The sequence below is a fragment of the Brachyhypopomus gauderio genome, chromosome 2 (assembly GCF_052324685.1).
Source record: "Brachyhypopomus gauderio isolate BG-103 chromosome 2, BGAUD_0.2, whole genome shotgun sequence".
NCBI classification, from domain to species: Eukaryota; Metazoa; Chordata; class Actinopteri; order Gymnotiformes; family Hypopomidae; genus Brachyhypopomus; species Brachyhypopomus gauderio.
Genome location: NC_135212.1, coordinates 44938476 through 44959710, shown reverse-complemented (window position 1 = coordinate 44959710; position 21235 = coordinate 44938476). Strand labels below are relative to the sequence as shown.

The window sequence follows — 21235 nt, the reverse complement described above, 5'->3', positions numbered from 1 at the left end:
AGGTTATCCGGCATGTCATAAGGGCTTGGTTCAGGACATCAGAAACCTGTTCTGGAAGATCACTGGCCAGATCCAAGGGCCAATTTGAGACATCTGAGGGTTGTCCGGCCCACTCAAGGAGTTACCCAGCCCATCCTAAAGGTTTGTGTGGAACCTCCTGAGACCGCACAGTCCATTTCAGAGAAATGTTCTATGAAATTGTAAACTCATAGTGTCCGATCAGGTATTATTGCTTCTACTTTTTAATGTAAATAAGAAAATATTGAGTTGTAATAGCCAAATAGCCAATAGCACTTCTTGTCGAGGAATTCTGGTAAGCATGAGAGTGAGCTGTGACATGAGTGAGCAACAATACAGGCCCATGAGGTGCTTTGCAACATAAGTTGCACACTATCACTCCCTGGTGTGATGTTTGCGTGAGGAAGTGCTTGTCCACTGTCGGTTTGAATAGTTTTATTTATTAAAACATGAAAGAAAACAGCAACACTGCATATTCTCACACTGGGACTTACATACACAGATGCTAACGACAGGTGCAACAAATGACGCTAACAAGATGACAAACAGATGAAACAGATAACACAGACACACACAAGTCCAAGGGAGGAGTCTTGTCAGGACTTGTCAGACCCGTTTTACAGAGATGGCCCTCTGGAAAGTGATGTCAATACTTGATGCATTTCAGATGGTTCTTAAAGAAATGATGTGCCAGTTTTTCTTCATTGCTGCTTCCTGTCTGTATCCTATATTGACTATAGTCTTTCCGGAAGATTCTTTGCTGGTGGCCAACAGAGAATCCTTTGCAAGTAGCGACCATCAGCTCTCCAAGGCCATCAATGAAGAACTCTAAAGATGTATCAATGTGACAGTTTTACAGAGAGGGGGAAAAGCACAGAGGAAAGAGATCAGTCTCACTTCTGCAGGACTGAGAGAAGAACACAAAACCTTAACCTGACTAAATGTAGCAATAAGCAATTCTCTTGCAAAAAAAATATATATATATTAGTCAAACCTTTAAAAACATGCATAAAGTAATACTTGAACTGGAATTTATCAAGCATCAAAAACTTGAAATATAACCTCTGTCTACCTTTTATTTTATATAATATATATAATATAATGTTCTGTGACACAATGTAATGACAATGGCGAGTAAATCATCACACTTAGGAGAAAACAATCTCATTCAGAAAATCCTGTTTATATTACATTACATTACATTTTTGGTATTTCTGGTGTTTATCCAGAACAATGCACAAAGATGATTTAGATGTTTATTCAGAAAAGTATCCCTAGCTAGCACAAAAGTAGAGTCCAAAAGTACCATTAAACTGAGATACTGCTGGAAGTGAACAGCAGCAAGTACTACTGCTGAAGCCTAGAATGAGACATACCATACAATACATGGTTATAGAATACAAGACAATTTAAGTGCTATTACTAAATACGTTCAATTGTAGATATAAAATGTTCTTTCAAGTGTATAAATAGGTTCACTAAGATCAAAGAGCTGGATCTTAACACCAAGTGAAGGAACTGAGATACTGAAAAAGCTATGGACACGTTCTATGATGAACTGGGTGGAACCATCAGCAAAGTCCCTTCTCAAGAGTCAGTATTTATTATTGGCAACATAAACACAGAATTGGCAATGACCACCATATGTGGCAATCCAGTTTGGAACAGTATGAAAACATTAATGAAAATGTCTAGTGTTCTTTACTTCTGCTGCCAAATGTGAGTTCTGCCTTACTAACATCAAATAATGGCACCACCTTTTCCTCATCCTCATAAGATATAGCACGCCTCATAAGATATAGCACCCTAAATAACGTACCTGAAGTAGTCCACTATTGCTTTACTCTGTTGGAGTGCATGAAAAATGAAAACTTCACCTTCATTGGTGATCTCCATCATCAACGGACCCCATCAACAGGTAAGGCAACATCTTACCTTTTGAGATCATAACTAAGACCACATGTAAAGATACTGCTGAACATTTTTGCACTCTCACCCTAACATGTCCTGCGACACACCACTGAGAAGGTCAAAGGGCTCACATGCAGAGCCATAGGACACAGGATCATTTCATGTTTCCATGGAGTGACCTGGTGAGTTGTCTTTACATGTGGTCTTCACTCCATGGAAACATGAAATGATCCTTTGTGACACCTTCTCAGTGGTGTGTCGCAGGAGATGTTAGGGCAAGAGTGCAAAACTGTTCAGCAGCATTTTTACAGTTTTTCTCAAATACATGTTTGGACCTGCCTAAAGTGCATCCATCTCTGCACAAGATTTGAGTACAACCTCTTCACACTGTCTACAGTGATATACAGTGAATATTGAGGTGCTGGCAAAAGATCTCAAAGATTTCCGTTTCGCTGATTATGGAGCTGCTGCTACATTGGACGTCCCTTGGCCTGTCTGTGTCTGGTTGTGTCTGCGTCTAAAACAGCTTGCCTCAACCCTCGCTGTTATCTTCAGTGAACTTTCCCCTGACAACCCCAAATGTCAATTCATGAAGTGACATGTAATTGTTCACCGCTAAATGATAGCTGCTATTCCAACTTAACATTTTTGTTTTGCTCCCTCGTTGACATAACAAATATGCATAATGCTGTATTGAACTAAGGAACAGTTCAAAACAATTTTTTAGCTGCTGCTATGATGCAAGATTAAACGGAAGTGAAAACAGGACCTGGTAATTGTAGCTGAGAATATGAGAACCAGTGTGAGAATATTAGAAGAGGGAGGCGGACATCATACCTGTGTGAGCTACTCTTTTCAGGAAAGGGTCAAAGCCAACCTTTCGTACCGCGTCTGTCCGAGCCAGGAAAAAGTTGACGACTCCATCTACTAAGTAGCAGCCGTCAAAGCCGGGCAGGGGGCTGTGTGTGTGGCCATGGACGCGTCTCATGCAGCCGCCTTCCTCGTCACCCTCCTCATACATGAGACTGAAGTAGAACTGGTTTCCATCAACATCACCACCAATCTGAGGAAAGAGGAGATCAGGGAGGAAAAGCTCGAGAATTAAGGAGTGACTGAGTCACGCCATGCAAATAAACTGTCAACATGACCACAGTTTCTCACCACATCCAAATCAGGAACGGCCTCCATAACCTCCACAAATTTTTCAATGTGTGTTTTATTAAGGAATACAAAGTCGTCATCCACCCACAGGAAGTACTTGCTTGTGACCTGTGAGACAGCCAGGTTTCTGCCTGCAAACCAGCCCTGTGGAAGCACAGTTGAATCATGGCCTATTTACTTATCAGGACAAAACAGTTAATGGGACAAGAGGTTAAAGGATGCTTGTAATATCAGAGACATTTCATGGAAGCAGTTGTTATTTTATCTCATTAGGATTATTTTACGCAGGAACTTTGTAGGGTTTTAGTTTTGTTAAATGGGATATTAATCAGGGTTTTTAAGCCTCAGTTTCTGTCTAAATATCTATGGAAGTTATTCTGTGTCAATATTAAAATGTAAATATAATATGCAAAATGGCAATGTAATCCTAAATTTGCATTTACATGTTCCACTCACATAAGCAACATTGCGCTCAGTTCAAATTCAAATTCAATAATTCCATTTACATTTGCAATTTGGTAGACGTCTATTCATATTTCATTTACACATGCATTTTGCTGCATTATTTGTGCCTTTATTTAAATGAAAATATATTTCCCAATTTGAATGACCAACTTTCATGTGATCATGCAAAGGTTGTATCAAAAATATAATTAAAATGCTATTCACTTAATATGCATTTGCATTCCTTGATAATGCACTTCACCTCCACACTAAAAAGGGGAAATAGCACCTCTCCTGTTTGCAATAACATTATGATACCAACACCACTCAGTCTGTGTTAAAATGCATCTTCATGGTCTTCCACTACAGTCAGTCAATCAGATTCCACGAGAAGGGTATTACTGCAGGCTGGAAAACCTCCAAATGGGAGTGGCATAACACCAAATGGGCGTGGCATAACTCCAAATGGGAGGGACAACTCTCTAGAAGGCAGGGCGGAACTCGGAGAACTTTGAGAAGTTTGGTGGGTTTTCCGAATGTGTAAACATGCTGTATTAACGAAACCACAGTTATCCTGATGATACAATAAAACTATTGTTCACTTTTATATTGAGTTAATTAAACACATAGCCCTGCTTTACAGATCGCGATGTCCATTTTACTTACTAAACGCATCTAATAGTTCGTGGGTTAATCCGCATCGTAATCAGTACTCTGTTTAGATTTCACGTTAACTGTTTACATGTTTAGTTTTCGACTAAACTTTAAATTTAATTCCTCATCAAATCCGTCAGCACCGCCGGCGGTGGGGGCCGTCTTCGGGAGGAAGGCAGAATACTAATTTTAAATTCATTTTAATTAATTCAGCTCGTGATCAATGGGTATGCATCAGAAACCAATGATTTATATCATTTATGGACATTAGTCAACAAACGCATTGTCATCAACTTTTTGTATAACAAAAACATTTTATTGAGAAATGGTTCTTTATGCCACCCTACCTCTTTCTTCATTGTGCAGACTAGAGACGGTTGTGCCATGCAAGGAGGGACCTATTCTGCAAGGCTGTGTAGTCATTCCCTCTGGAATGTTCTCTCCCATCTCTTTTCATAAATGAACATTTATGGTTTGCATTTAATTTGAATGCAAGGTCCCATTAAGTTTTTGGTTTTACACAAGAACGAACAATTACTATGTGCATGTAGGCATTCTGCATTTGCTGTGCATAACACTATTACTTACATTTAAAATCAAACATTTCATAGCATCAAGAAAATAGGTACACCATTTAAATGTATTTATATTTAATAGTATTGTACGGTTCGCTAAAGCAAAAACATAGGTTTTTTTTCTAAATGCTATCCTGATTTAAGTAACTAACTATAGCACAAAAAAAAATGAACAACCGATCTAAGAGAAGGCCACGCCCATTTGGAGTGAAGGTCGACCTGTTTGGAGTTTAGTCCCTCCTATTTGGAGCTGATCCAGCCTGCAGGAATACGTACTTGGATTCCACAGCCCTCCACATTATTCAGCCAATCGGGTTCCACAGCTTTCCACCTCAGGCGGCCAATCAGTACGGGACTATAGCACGCTAGCAGTACAGTTGAGTTTTTTGAAACATGGCAGCAAAAGTGCTCATTAGATTAATTCATAGGGGAGCAGACGAGTCCTTGTGGTGAATTTACACTCCATTAGTGTGACAGGTTAATCGAGCAAGTGGCAGACATCTCTTTAACAGCAGTCCTCTTTTTGAAGCACTGAACCACCGATCACACTTTATGTTGTTTTTGGTAGGTGTGTGTTGTATTGTATAGGGGTGTGGGCTATCTAGCTTTTTATCTAGCAAGCTAAAGCTGAGCACCCCTAAAGCTTTGATCCTAGGATCGCCCCGGGTTATTCGGATACCTGACATACAGTAGCTATAACCACCAAAGAACAATCTCTTTGGTGCTTGAAAATAAATTTTAGTGCTTGAAAAGCACTATATTATTATCCCACTGCTTCTTATTCTTCTTCATCATCATCTTCTTACAATACAGCCTGAACCGCTTAACGTACAGACTACGTTCAATCTGCGTTTTGAAGGTCTTGACACTGTGACTTGTGCACAAGTATTTTTTGAGTCGATAGGACTTGTAGTTTTTCATAAATTTATAAATGGCAGAATGTTCAGAATTTCAAATCATAACTGCCAGTTAGAGGGTGTGGTGTCATCAGCCCCGTCGACAGGGGGGGGACAGCCGGGTTTGTTGTCCCGGGCCCCAGGGCCAGGGGGGCCCATCAAAGAGCCCAGCTATTTATTTTTTATTTAAAGTCTATAATTGTAAATAATCTTGAAATCTTTAATTAATATAAAATTTTGTACTCAAAATAAGCTCAATGGCTAAAATATATGTTTTTTTTTTTACCTATCTGCATATTTTCCATTAAGTGCATATACCCCCGCCTCCCACTGAAAAATGGTTTGATCCAGCATCGACCGTAACCAGCTGGTACCCGCCCAACAGCGGGAAATACAGTGGAGGATATAGTGATGGGATTTTCGGCTCTATTTTGAGATGCGGCTCTAATGGCTCTTCTTACTGTGGAGAGCCGGCTCTTTCGGCTCCCAAACGGCTCCCCATATATATTTTTTACATTATTAATTAATAGCTTAAACCTTAATTTTTTAACATTTTGTTTCATTATTGACATTGTTAAGCACTTCACTTGTGATGAGTAAAAATGCTGCATAACAATGCTTTATAAATAAAACTTTTATTATAACCAATTATTAAATTATCACAAAATAGAACGCAATACAGCTTGGCCAATTGCCTGCCGTTTCCACAAAAAAAGTGGAGACTTTTTTTTTCAGTGTTTCCCCACCACATTATTATCTGAAAGATGTGTGATTGGTCAGATGTGTGGAGCACACGTTTGACATGCGGGCAGTGGAGACATCATGGACGTAATTTTGATTTCAAAAGTGGGGGGGACATGGATTCGTCGCTATTTAAATATTTGGTTTTAACCGTCCCCCCCAAAATTACGTCCGAAACGATATGTAGTAGTATAAAGAAACACCCCTCAAAACAGGGGAAGGAACATTTACCTGACGAAAATTAATGTTGCATTGTGTTCCAGGTTTGGAAAGTGCTAAAGTAGGCTAAAGTACTTGAAAATGTAACTGTATTTTGTTTCACAACAAATAGATGTCTGACTGAATCGATGTGATAAAAAAGCGAATAATTTCGAATAATTTCTATGGGAGGTATTTCCTGCCAATAATAAAACTAAAATGAAAACACTAAAATGAAAATGAAAATACCGTTTTGCCATTTCTTTTTCCATACATGTGTGAAAATATTATGACAAAATTAAAAATAAAATGAAATCACTTAATTTGCAATTTAATTTTTCACTCGAGCACGGGTCATATGTGACAAATATAAAATGAAAATTAAAAAGGAGGATTGGCGCTACCTGCTGGTGATTTTCTTTTTCATTTTCCACTTTTCATTTTCTTTTTCCACTTTTCATTTTCGTTTTCAACTTCACCAGCATGCAAATACATGTAAATGAACAGTAGGCGGAGCTACAACTACAGTACCTCCCGTGAAATCCAGAGAGGGCAGCACACAGCGACATGGTTGACGTTTTTCTAGAAACGGCAAATGAGATTGTGAGGTTGGCGAATTGCCAGATTATATATTGCTTAGATGTGAAGTAATCTTGCAGGTTAATACTGTTGTATGTCGGAATATATGTGAAGTGGTAGAACGCTTAGGGTCTGGATCGGGGACCATGGAAAACCGCCCAGTGCGAGGTCGGCCTAGGTTGGACGTTGCCGCAGAGACGACGCTGAAGTTTGTTACTTATTCGCAGTTTCAGATTCGTTTGGCTACTTATTCGCAGCTCCTTATTCGGTTCACGATGCGTGTTTACTGCGCACTTTGTTTAAAAGAGATAGATTAAACAAACGAGCATAGGAGCATACATTAAGAGGTTATTGTTTCCTGGCCCGACACCTTATAGGCATGCAGCAAGCCTCTGAATTTGCCTCTCTGAACCATTTCACCTGTGTGCTTAACTACTCAATATGCCATGTTTCCAGTTAGATTTGAGGTATAAAATTATGTAGGGTCAGGCTAAAATCAGGTTTCTCTTAGGGAGCGACCTGTTCTTTATGATTCATTTGTTATTTATCTGGTCCACTATAAATAAGGCCTTCAATAAGCCTCTGAACCTTCCCCTGTAAATTCGTTCACTGCTCAATATACCATGTTGTGTGCTTGTATATCTTCTTCCGATTGATTTGTGTTCTAGAACAGCATTTCTGTGTTTTTAGTTTTCAAATCTAAGAATATGTTTCCTTACGTTAGAAATGCTGACGAATTCCATAATCATGTACAAATTGCATACAATTGTAACGACTTGAAATAGAAACCATTTTACAAAAAGGAATGCTTTCCTTATATTTTAATATTTTTTTCTACATTCACAAAATCAGTATGGGAAACAATAACCTCTTAATGTATGCTCCTATGCTCGTTTGTTTAATCTATCTCTTTTAAACAAAGTGCGCATTAAACACGCATCGTGAACCGAATAAGGAGCTGCGAATAAGTAGCCAAACGAATCTGAAACTGCGAATAAGTAACCAACTTCAGCGTCGTCTCTGCGGCAACGTCCAACCTAGGCTGACCTCGCACTGGGCGGTTTTCCATGGTCCCCGATCCAGACCCTAAGCGTTCTACCACTTCACATATATTCCGACATACAAAAGTATTAACCTGCAAGATTACTTCACATCTAAGCAATATATAATCTGGCAATTCGCCAACCTCACAATCTCATTTGCCGTTTCTAGTAAAACGTCAGCCATGTCGCTGTGTGCTGCCCTCTCTGGATTTCACGGGAGGTACTGTAGTTGTAGCTCCGCCTACTGTTCATTTACATGTATTTGCATGCTGGTGAAGTTGAAAACGAAAATGAAAAGTGGAAAAAGAAAATGAAAAGTGGAAAATGAAAAAGAAAATCACCAGCAGGTAGCGCCAATCCTCCTTTTTAATTTTCATTTTATATTTGTCACATATGACCCGTGCTCGAGTGAAAAATTAAATTGCAAATTAAGTGATTTCATTTTATTTTTAATTTTGTCATAATATTTTCACACATGTATGGAAAAAGAAATGGCAAAACGGTATTTTCATTTTCATTTTAGTGTTTTCATTTTAGTTTTATTATTGGCAGGAAATACCTCCCATAAATTTCGAGTATATGTATAAATATTTAAGTTTAAGGTGCTGGGAAATATTGAAAATGGCCTTTTTCAATATTGAAAAGTGACGTACAAGTGCTTGAATTCCACCTTGTAAAGGTGTATGAACCCGGCATACATAACTTTGTTCATTGCGCTGAAGATGTGCACGACCTCGCTTCGCACGGGGGTCCTCACGCAGGGGCGGAGCCACCGCGATTGCGTCATTTTCGGCGCACGGACCCTCACGCTGAGGAAATAAACTCTCCGCTCTCTACCACTGGCAGAAGCAGAGGAGGGAGAGGGAGAGACAGCGAGGCACCGAAGGACAAATAAAAACGATGTTGGAAAAAAACTGTGGCACTTGCAGAGCACAAGCGCAATACTGAAGGAAAAGGCGGCTCAGGATCCTAAAACGGCTCCCATTGCGGAGCCGGTTCCAATCGTTCACTTCAAAGAGCCGGCTCTTAGAACCGGATCGTTCGCGAACGACACATCACTAGGAGGATAGTTAAAGTAAACAGAAATCTGGAGCCAGAAAAGAAAGAAAAAACATTTACCTGACGAATTTTAATGTATTTAATTGCATTGTGTTCCAGGTTAGAAAAGTGCTGGAATTTAGGCTAAAGTACTACTTCGTTTCACAACAAATGTAATTTCAGGACGAAACATGAGAGAATGTGAAGACGTTAATATTGGGCGTTTTGAAAAATAAACAACCATTAAATAATGTAAATAAAAAGCGAATTATTTCGAGTATATGTATAAATATTTAACTTAATTAAGTTTAGCGTTCAGGGAAATATTGAAATGGACCTTTAAAGTGACGTACAAGTGCTTTAATTCCACCTTATAAAGGTGTATGAATCCTGCAAACGTGACTTTGTTCATTGCGCTGAGGCGCGGCGCGCGCGAAGTTACAAAATTCGAGAGGTGCACGACCTCGCGAATCGACAGCGCGCGAGACCCTCGCGCACGTTCGGTGCCACTGCGATTACGTAATTTTCGCAGCGCGGACCCTCGCGCAGCTCGCGACACGTCAAGTATAAACCAGTCAGCTGTCAGAAACAGCTTTGATGTGTGGCTATATTATATACTATATGACCTAACACAAGTATTGTCTGCTACAGAGAAAATTCAAATGACGTAAGGGGGGGGGGGGGGGGGGGGGGGCTCAGCAAGACTGTCAACGGACCTGGGTGTCATGAAAAACTAGATTTGCATTTCCTGAAGGAAATACTTTAGGGCTTGAAAAGGTGTGCCCTAGAGCTGTGATTCTCAATTGGTGGAACACATTCTGGGTGGGTTGCGGACAGCTTGTAAAAAAATTAATAGGCTACTCTTCTAATTTTGTACTCTTCTTTTATCTTGAAAAAAAGACAGAGACCCACGCGTCAGACATGCCAGGGCTCCAGACTGGTGACTAAAATGTTCGCCACTCTTGAATGGGTATTTCTACCTCTTACCTCTTTGTGGTGGTCAATATTTGTTTAAACATTTCAATAGCTTTTAAACGGTCCATAAGACCACAAAACAAGGATGTTGATTAGGATGCACTTAATGTAATATAACGTGTTTTATGCTCTTATGATGGACATTTTAAAAGCTACTGAAATATTTGACAAAAACTGACCACCACAAATTGGTGTAAGGTATAAATAGCCTACCGACAGTGGCGTGCACAGATAGACATCAGGTGGTGCTCCGCCCTTTATCAACGAAAGTGTCCTTTTGAAACTTAGGTTTTTTTTTAATTATTATTATAATCACTTAACGGTTTGAGGTCGGTTTGAAATGATCTTTTGAAAACTTGAGCGATTAAAAACAAAGCCCTGAAATGCGCCACCATCTCGCACACACCCGACCTCTCTCTTCCTTTAACACCAGACGCGCTGCAGCAGCATTTCGGTTCAGCGAGTGGAAGGAAGCGTCTTCAGCACAGCACGCACGGTCACAGATAGACTTCTTCTCCCGTGCCCCACCAGCCAGGTCACATACACATCAAGTCAAATCGTACCGTTTTCCCCCTAAGCCCAACGTGAAATTATTTTGTTGTGCAGTAAAATGTCTCATACAGCACCAAACTACTAAGCATTTTTAGCCGACTGGTCACCTGATAAACTAGTCGCTCTAGCCCAATTCAATGATAGATAACGTGAGGACGACCACATACAAATAATTAAGGTAGAGTTTGCAAATCTATGTGTTAAGCTTAACGTCTTCTGTTGTATAGGTTTTGTTAGGCAACATAAATTAACATTCATTTGTGAAAGAAGAAACGGGAAGTTCCCCATTACCTGTGAAAAATGCCCATCTGCATTCATGTAATGACAACACTCAATATCCTATAACTCCTTCTCCTACTTTTTGGTCTTTTAACTGTCTTAATTGTAGGCCTATATTGATTTACTAATTGCAAAATATATGCAACAAGGCCTGCAGACAGTGGAGGGTAAACAGAAGTTTACTGAAGGACTTAACAATGACTGTATATAGTTAATATTGGATATGAATTTTATCAGTTGGCTGCGTGACTTTTTTCCCATTGAAAACTCACGTTTAGAGAATGTTAAAAAATAAAAGTAAAATTTCATTCAACATGTGCTTGTATTTTTTTTATAATGAAGTGTTCCACGTGCGTTAAAAAGTACCCTTATTGAAATGTTTGCCGAGTGCCGAGTGAAAGTAGTACATTTAAAACAACACTTCTAATTCTTAATATAGCCTACGTATAAGCGAATGTGAAATCAACTTTACCGCAGTTACGAGGAGAAAAAGACATCAGGCACATGCAGCCCGAACCACTTAATGTACAGGTGAGCTATCTGAGTTTTTAATAAATTGAAGTTTAAAATGAATGGCAGAATGTTCAGAATTTCAAATTATAACTGCCAGTTAGAGTGTGTGCTAGCATGAAAAATTATCAAAAATCTCCTGGATAAATTGTTGTAAAATCCTTACACCTTCACCTAGAAGCGCCATTTAAATTTGAAATGGCAGAGAAACTTATATGATGAAATATCTCATTAATTGATCGATTAGTTTTAGAGTTATGAGCATTTGTTTGGCACTAGACACAGAAAACTGGCCCATTGGCCCTCATGTAAATTTCTGAGAATCAGCTTTGTTGAGATTTCTCTGTGTTTTTAACTTTTCAACTTCAAATGCCCCCCCCCTACACACACACACACACACACACACTGTACATCTCTCTCCCATACCCTCTCCACACAGACACACACACACATAAACAAACACATCTCTCTCTCGCACACATCTCTCTCTCAAACCCACTATACACACAGACTTGCTCTTTCAAGCACTATGTATTTCCTTTAGGAAATGCAAATCTAATTCATTTTGTAGCTTTTGTATTTTTATTTTAAATATGTATTCAAACAAACAGGATGTGTTTACCTGTGCAGGGGGCATGATGTAATGCTCTATGTGGGTGCCAGTCACATTTTCTGGGACCAGACTATCATCAGCAACGATGATCTTAATGTCTGGATAAAACTGACGGATACTGCCGATGAGAATCTTTAACTCAGTGTATCGTAGAAATGTCTTGGTGACTACTGTGACCTGAGAGTTAATGTCTGCATTGAAATAGAAGCAGCCATAGGATGGTGTTATTCAGTTGTAGTGTTTGCTTTTGATTAACACTAGATCATTTTGTATAATACCACACCACATTTATACATTTTTAAGTTTGTGTTCCTGTACTTACTGACTTACAATACACTTGTACTGTGCCATTTTTTTTAAACTACAAACAATGACTAAAATTTGACACAGATCTTTTATATCCAGGCTTTAGTGCACATGCTGTCACTTAGTAAACAGTCCTGGTAAACATTATCTTGGAGCTTTACTATTCACAAGGGGCAGTCTCACCTTTTCCAGGATCGTAGAGAACTGGTATCGAAGGCCTTCTGATTGTAATGGGGAATAACGCCTCATAGTCCTCAAAAGAGAAGTGAACTGAAGAGATAGATCACTGGATCACTGTTGGATAGCACATTTCAGACTGAGGATTTTACTGCAGTGTTTTAGTGAGATTATTTTTTTCCAAAAAGAGAATTCTGGGATTTCTTCTGTGCATTTCCTTAGTCAGCAACCATTTCTGCAGCATCTACATGTAATGACATTACCGTCTTTTATGTAAGAGCACAAAAATAAGGTTAAATCGAACACGCATGTTCCTTGTTTCTGTCAAACCTGCTTGATTTAAGCGTATCTTTGAGCTCTCACATAAATCATAATGTTGTTTTGGAGATGTTTGGAGTATGACGGTAATCATACTCCAAACATCTACATTTACATTTACATTTATGGCATTATGGTGTGTATGCTTCTGGCTTGATACACACTGTGATAATTATATCAAAGATACTACATGATTTACATGTCATTTGTCTTTGTTCATATATGTAAAACATCCCTCTTAATTTTTGGTTTTGGTCTATGCGTTTACACACTCTCATGGCGAAGAGTGTACAAACACACCTTTATTTGTGAGGTAAAGTTTTCTATGTTTTTTTTTCTTGTTTTACAATAACGTGCTTTTACGTTTAAAGGCAATGTGGTTTTTGTTGGTTTTCTTTTATAGTTTCAGTCATATGCCTGTGTTTGCTCACTTTTTATGTGATCAAAGATCACATCCTAGTTCCGGTCCTCTGGATTCATTAACAAACCACACGACTGGTTCAAGATGGCACGACATAAAAACACAGCCCAGCTGAACATTCCTGTCAACTTGTGTCAAAGGTCCTGGCTTGAAATGTCATTCTAGTTTTTGTTTGCTGTTTTTTGGAGTCCGGTATGTTTCATGAGGTGCCGTCCCCGCCCACAGAGGCAGGACCGCACACACTCTGCCACTCAGTCACCCATTTATTGAGATCGCACGCACCTGTCTTCACTTCTCAGTTTATTATTTCAGCCCGCAGGTCCCCGATTACCTGGCTTCACATTGCTACGCCAACAGTACTAAGAAGACATTCCCTGCGTGCTGCTTAGACTGACTTTATCAAGATCAACTCTGTGCTTCGTTTACGCCTTGGGGTGACTCCAAGCTTATGTGCCTCGCCAGTTGCCATGGCAGCCCTTTACTATTGTTTGTCTTCATGGATAATCAAGATGTGTCACAACATGTTGATAAAGTCAGAGAAGAATAACCTGTCTGTTAGTAAACATTATCTAAGGTGGTATCTAAAGGCAAAATCTAGTGTATTCTAAAATGGCCAAAATATCCCAATTTTTTCATAAATTTATGAATGGCAGAATGTTCAGAATTTCAAATTATAACTGCCTGTTAGAGTGTGTGTAGTGTCATGAAAAACTAGATTTGCATTTCCTGAAGGAAATACTATAGGGCTTGAAAAGGTGTGCCCTAGAGGTGTGATTTTAGGGGCAGTCATGGTCCTGTGGTAGGGAACTGGTCTTGTGACTGGAGAGTCGTGGGTTCGATTCCCAGGCCTGAGGCCATGACTGAGGTGCCATTGAGCAAGGCACCTAACCCCAGCTGCTCCCCGGGCACCGGGCTAGGGCTGCCCACCGCTCTGGGCTCATGTGCACCACAGCCCCCTAGTAATCACTAGTGTGTGTGTTTGTGTGTGTGTTCTAATTGCACAGATGGGTAAATGCAAAGGACAAATTTCGATTATGGTGAAAAATCACAATTGACAAATATGGCACATTTACATTTGATTCTCAACTGGTGGGTCGGACACATTCTGGGTGGGTTGCTTGTAAAAAAAATTAATAGGCTACTCTGTTGAATAAAATGTTCGCCATCACCAAAAAAGTTGTATTACATTAAGTGGATGTAATACACTAAACAACAACCTACAACTCTTGAATGGGTATTTCTACCTCTTACCTCTTTGTGGTGGTCAATTTTTGTTTAAACATATCAATAACTTTTAAACGGTCCATCATAAGACCACAAAACAAGGATGTTGATTCGGATGCACTTAACGTAATATAACTGTCACCAGAGGGCGCGCATCCCGGCCAGCAGCCGATCCCAGCACACACCCCCGCGCACGCAACCACTCCCACAGTCACAATCACCAGCATACTGAACACCTGTTTCTTATTTACTTTGCTCTTCTTAAGCCCGCAGGTCGTCTGGTCCAGTGCTGCACATTGCCGCTACATGAGCGTCTCTGGTCCCAGCGAGTCCGTCACTGCGTTCCCTACCTGTGCGCGCTACAAGCTTTACCTTGCATCACTTGTGCGTGCGTTAAGAGCCTTACTAGTGTGCGCTACGAGCTTTACCTTGCATCACTTGCAGTGTGTGCGCTAAGAGCTTTACTGGTTTGGTTGCCATGGATAATAAACATCCTTCTGTTCAACCCCCATCTCCGGCTGCCTCTGTCCCGATGCCCCCGGCGTCACAATAGCTTGTTTTATGCTCTTATGATGGACATTTTAAAAGCTATTGAAATATTTGACAAAGCTGACCACCACAAATTGGTGTAAGGTATAAATACGGATATTTTAGTTTTAAATCCCATATCTGAGACCTTGTTTTATGGTCTTATTATAGTCAAAGTCTTTATTATATTTATATAGCGCTTTTAACAACACATGTTATCACAAAGCAGCTTTACAATCGTATGAGTCCAGATCCCTAATGAGTAAGCCGAAGGCGACAGTGGCAAGGAAAAACTCCCTATGATGGTGGAGATTAGGAAGAAACCTCAGGAGGACCAAGACTCAAAAGGCAACCCATCCTCCATTGGGCGAACCGTTAGCACAAGTCCGTATTTGTGGACAAAAGGTTCTACAGTTATACTGTAGTTAAGGTTCTTGTTCTTTGGACCGTTTAAAAGTTTAGGATGCATTTAATATGTAACAACTTGTTTTATGGTCTTATGAAGTATGTGCATGGATGTCCTTGTTGTTCCAGTCTATAACATGTAATGTAGTGTTACAGTGACACAGTGAAGGTCCCTACCCGTGTCACTTGTCCTGATGTGGTAGACACTGGTCTTGTACATCACTGTGCTGAGCAGGTGGTTGAGATGGTCTAGGTGGGAGGAGGAGAGGCTTATTTTGCTCTGGTCCTGACCCGCCACCTGCACACCTTCCAGATCATTGTCAACTGATAACACACCCCTATCCACACTCAGAGACACCTAAAACACAGAAGGAAAACAGACTTACGCTAATCCAGCATGCTATGCTAATCTAGCATAAGATTAGCAAAAGATTAGCATTCGGACATATGAGAGAAATAGCCTAGCAGATAGCAGCCAGGAAAGGTGTCTTAGAGAGCTGTGTGTGTGTGTGTGTTTGTGCTCGAGAAACATATTAGCAAGAATCAATTTCCAAAACAAAACAATCATACCTTGTACTGCGATCTTTTCTGTGCATGCAATGCTAAACCTAAACGGGCACATACACCATAAATTAAAGTACTACCAGTATAAGCATACATAGCCTGATATTACACTGATTAACCACAAGACAGAATAGAATAAATCTTATTTCACATTTTATATTTGTTTCTACATAGGTTCAAACAAAGAAAACTAAAATGGACATGCTACCTGGTATCAAACTCTTCTTCATTGGGGTAACTGTGAGTCCATGTATGGGATATTGGAGAGGAGAGTTGGCTGGAGCCAGAATAATATGGTCTAAGTTTGTAATGGTCCTAAAAAATGCATAATGAAAGAACGAATGTCGCAAAGAAGATCAAAACCGGCATTAGACATTTGGTACCTCTTGTATAATAATTGCATTAAAATGAATACTCTTTAACATTTAATATTAAAAAAATGTTTTGTTCAGCATTCAGTGGAGTCAGACCTTTAAAATCAAATGCTTGGTTTTAGAGTTGCAGACAGCACAAAATTTTTTACATGTACATGATTCCAAAATCACAATATACTTTTAGAAGCTCTGATGTAGCTCTGATTTATTAAGCATGATGGCTTTACTTTGAAATAAAGCATGTGAGAGGACACAAATGCAAGCTGTTCAGCAGTGGCGCAAAAAGGGGGCATGCAGCGTATGCGACGCATAGGGGCGCTGCACTAGAGGGGGCGCCAAATTGATGTAATACTTAATTTGTGTCCATCTTACGTTCGACACAGCCCCCCCCCCCCCCCCCCCCCCCCCCCCCCGGAGACCAGTGTCTATTAAAAAAAAAAAATTTGTTTGCCTTGTCTTACTTATAAATGCACATGTTCTAATTCAACAGTAGAAGAAAGAAAAAATAGCATAGAGAAGCCGCTAATATAGAATTGATTGTTTAAGACATAGTTTAAATAACAAAACATGCTATAAAACCTGGTCTGGTGTTTACTGTATTCTTGGGACCGCCGCTTCTCAACCAGACTAAGGACGTCCTTTGGCACATGACCAATAAGTCTATCCGCTTCACATTTGCATGGAGGACGGCTGACATTAAGAAACAGTCTGAGGACAGAAGGCCACACATGAAATCACACAATCAGCAAAAATTTGAAATTTAAATGAACATGTTGGCCTGGTGATGCTGGGATTGCCTCCAGCCCCCCATGACCCCGAATAGTGGGATGAAGTGGAAAGATAATGGATGGATGGATGTTGAGGAAATCTTTCTTGTGATCATAACCAAATATTAAGATGTTTCATGAATTGGCAAACACCTTGGTTTGGGGAAATTAGTGTATTCAGTAGGTCCAGAATTGCTCCTCCATTGATATATTGATTTGACATTTTTCCTTGGCCCAAAAAATCTGATACAAAAACACAAATGTAATGTATATGAATATACCACACTGGGGAAAAGGTGATGAATGTTCATACTTTGCATGAATTATGATTTAGCTTACATTTTTGAATGTATTACTCCAGTACCTTAAGATTGTTTTTGAGTCATTGGTGGTTGACTTACATGAAGATAATGACAATGACCATGGAAACAATTAAAAGTAGTTTGTTCCGCAGCATGGTAGAGAGAAGTCTGAAGGTCTGAGTGGATAGTGGAGACAGAGAAGTACTCCAGTTTTTCATTGTCCAACTTGTTTGACTTGTTCTATGTATAACACAGGACATATTATAAAGAGGTCATTCTATGACCACACCACAGTCATTTTTCACTGGGGTTAAATACAAGATTTATCTGATTGCATCCTTAATGAGAAACTAGAGGCTGTGCTTGAATTCTGTAATGCATAAACAATAATTTTCATGTTGACAATTTTTATATTGATAAGAGAGTAAATAAAGTCTAGCACAGAATAGCAGGTGTACCTCCACGGAAAACAGTCATAGCCAAAAGTTTTGAAAATGATACAAATATTAATTTTTACAAAGTCTACTGCTTCAGTTTTTATAATGGCAATTTGCATATACTCCAGAATGTTATAGAGTGATCAGCTTAACAACAATTGCAAAGTCAATATTTGCCTAGAAAATGAACTTTATCCCCCAAAACACATTGCAGCCCTGCCTTAAAAGGACCAGCTAACATCGTTTCAGTGATTGCTCCATTAACACAGGTGTGGGTGTTGATGAGGACAGGGCTGGAGATCAATCTGTCATAATTAAGTAAGAATGACACCACTGGACACTTTAAAAGGAGGCTGGTGCTTGGCATCATTGTTTCTCTTCTGTTAACCATGGTTATCTCTAAAGAAACATGTGCAGTCATCATTGCACTGCACAAAAATGGCAGGGAAGAGTATCGCAGCTAGAAAGATTGCACCTCAGTCAACAGTCTATCGCATCATCAAGAACTTCAAGGAGAGAGGTTCCATTGTTGCCAAAAAAGCTCCAGGGCGCACAAGAAAGACCAGCAAGCGCCAGGACCGTCTCTTAAAAGTGTTTCACCTGCGGGATCGGGCTACCAGCAGTGCAGAGCTTGCTCAGGAATGGCAGCAGGCAGGTGTGAGTACATCTGCACGCACTGTGAGGTGGAGACTCTTGGAGCAAGGCCTGGTCTCAAGGAGGGCAGCAAAGAAGCCACTTCTCTCCAGAAAAAACATCAGGGACAGACTGATATTCTGCAAAAGGTACAGGGAATGGACTGCTGAGGACTGGGGTAAAGTCATTTTCTCTGATGAATACCCTTTCTGATTGTTTGAGACATCTGGTAAACAGCTTGTTCGGAGACAACAGCTTGTTGTCTCATGCCAACTGTAAAGCATCCTGAAACCATTCATGTGTGGGGTTGCTTCTTAGCCAAGGGAATCGGCTCTCTCACAGTCTTGCCTAAAAACACAGCCATGAATAAAGAATGGTACCAGAATGTCCTCCGAGAGCAACTTCTCCCAACCATCCAAGAGCAGTTTGGTGATCAACAATGCCTTTTCCAGCATGATGGAGCACCTTGCCATTAAGCAAAGGTGATAACTAAATGGCTCAGGGAACAAAACATAGAGATTTTGGGTCCATGGCCTGGAAACTCTCCAGATCTTAAACCCATTGAGAACTTGTGGTCAATCATCAAGAAACGGGTGGACAAACAAAAACCTACACATTCTGACAAAATGCAAGCATTGATTGTGCAAGAATGGACTGCTATCAGTCAGGATTTGGTCCAGAAGTTGATTGAGAGCATGCCACGGAGAATTGCAGAGGTCCTGAAGAAGAAGGGTCAACACTGCAAATATTGACTTGCTGCATTAACTCATTCTAACTGTCAATAAAAGCTTTTGTTACTCATAATATTATTGCAATTATATTTCTGTATGTGATAAAAACATCTGACAAACACATGTGAAAATATAATATTTGTGTCATTCTCAAAACTTTTGGCCATGACTGTACTGTGTCTCCTCAAATATTTGACTAAGCAGTCGCATTGTCACATATTTGTAAATATTGCATATTTACTCTACAAATGTTCAACATAAGTATCATATTTCCCCTTCATGTTGTACCAGTAACTTTTTTTTTACATATAAATGAACTTAATGTCTAAAACAAGATCAGCAGAATGGCTTCATGTGGCTTAATATTAAAATTTAAGACAACTTTGACAACTTGTTTCATGATCACCACATCTTCACATTGTGCCAGGTAAACCCAGTTCATACTTAGTCCTGTTACACATTGCACAATAGACATGGATAGAAAAGGGTGTGAGCTGACTACGTCTTTTGGAACTTCTACCTAAATAGATAACCATCTGCCACGACAATGGGACCAAACTAAATTACTGAAGCCTGGAACAGAAACATTCTACAGCTGAATAAAGATTAAACAGATATGACTATACTGATCAATTTGAGGCATCTCATTATGATATGAACACGTTCTAAAGATGTGGCTAAAAACGCACTAATGTACTCTGATCTCAACTTTAGCAGTCATATCAAATCAGTTACTAAACCATAATTCACCTTAAGAACACCAACAAAGACAGATTTTTTGATAAAGCCAGATTGAAGGATCTCATCCATGGTTTTATTTCTAGCAGTGTTGATTACTCTGATGTTTTAATGGGAATCCCAAAAATGCAATCCGTAAGACAAGACAATTTAGTTATTATGCTGGTTTTGGAATGGGATCACTGTCAGAATATGAGAAGACACCGGAAGCTTATTAAACAAAAATGTATTTTTTTGACCAGGCTGTCAGCTCAGTTTAAACACTGTTCCTTTATCTCCTGTAGTGCTGCACATTTACCTTTTAATTTGTATCTTGTCTTTTATCCTTTCAGATTCAATCAACAATAATATTTTTCTATGTATCAACTCTTATATATATATATATATATATATATATATATATATATATATATATATATATATATATATATATATATATATATATATATATATATAAATAAAATTCTCATCTCACCCAGCCAGACCAGCGTTGTCCAAGACCCATCTGTAATATTCAAACCAGCATTTGAAAGAAGAGCGTCGTGTGATATCATAAACGGGGCAGGGCAGCTCATGTGTCCTTTTTTATTCACCTTGGCAGCTTCCTGTTACTGGGTGTTTCATGACCAGGATTGAGCAGAGCTGACACAGAATGTGGGCATCTGACTGTGACTGACTGTTTTAGAGTCTGAGATGCAAAAGCCAACACAGCAAGAAAAGTGGCTTGCAAACAAGGGTCCATACGTATACTACATGTATTTACTGCACTGCTCTGGGCACATGTACACCACAGCCCCCTAGTGATCACTAGTGTGTGTGTTCTCACTACACAGATGGGAAAATGCAGAGGACCGCCCACGAGTGAGGTGAAAATCCACAATTGACAATATGGCAACTTATCAGTTACTGCCAGACTTTGATGACAAAAATTTAAATGCAAGAGCAAAATCACAAAGCTTTCATGAAATTTCCCTTGCTTTCATAAAAAAATACAGATGTGCTCTCTCAAACTGACACTGCTCATAAAAAATTAATTGGGTTCTTGTTGTTGTAATAATGTAATAATTCTTCCAGGGCCAATCAGAAGGGGTTATGCACTCCAATATTCCCATGGATTAGGTAA

General features: G+C 39.5%; 1 protein-coding gene across 1 annotated transcript; it reads right to left on the bottom strand.

Annotated features, from left to right (window-relative positions):
• Positions 1 to 436: 436 nt before the first annotated feature.
• Positions 437 to 20760, bottom strand: LOC143508398 (beta-1,4 N-acetylgalactosaminyltransferase 2-like). The gene is made up of 12 exons (XM_076996861.1): positions 20588 to 20760; positions 17673 to 17813; positions 17425 to 17514; positions 17084 to 17212; positions 16339 to 16445; positions 16137 to 16174; positions 15744 to 15924; positions 12677 to 12763; positions 12197 to 12378; positions 3091 to 3234; positions 2767 to 2992; positions 437 to 846 (listed from the first exon to the last, which is right to left on the bottom strand). Exons 2-12 carry the CDS (start codon positions 17789 to 17791, stop codon positions 665 to 667), a joined length of 1485 nt encoding a protein of 494 aa, XP_076852976.1. The 5' UTR covers positions 17792 to 17813; positions 20588 to 20760; the 3' UTR covers positions 437 to 664.
• Positions 20761 to 21235: the final 475 nt, after the last annotated feature.

Bases quoted from the DNA above. Each gene is read 5' to 3' on its own strand.
- LOC143508398 (XM_076996861.1), bottom strand. From the start codon at position 17,791: ATGAAAAACTGGAGTACTTCTCTGTCTCCACTATCCACTCAGACCTTC. The intron at 2,993-3,090 runs GTGAGAAACTGT...CTCTTTCCTCAG, and splicing joins CCGTTCCTGATTTGGATGTG to ATTGGTGGTGATGTTGATGG. The intron at 847-2,766 runs GTATGATGTCCG...ATACATCTTTAG, and splicing joins GAAAAGAGTAGCTCACACAG to AGTTCTTCATTGATGGCCTT.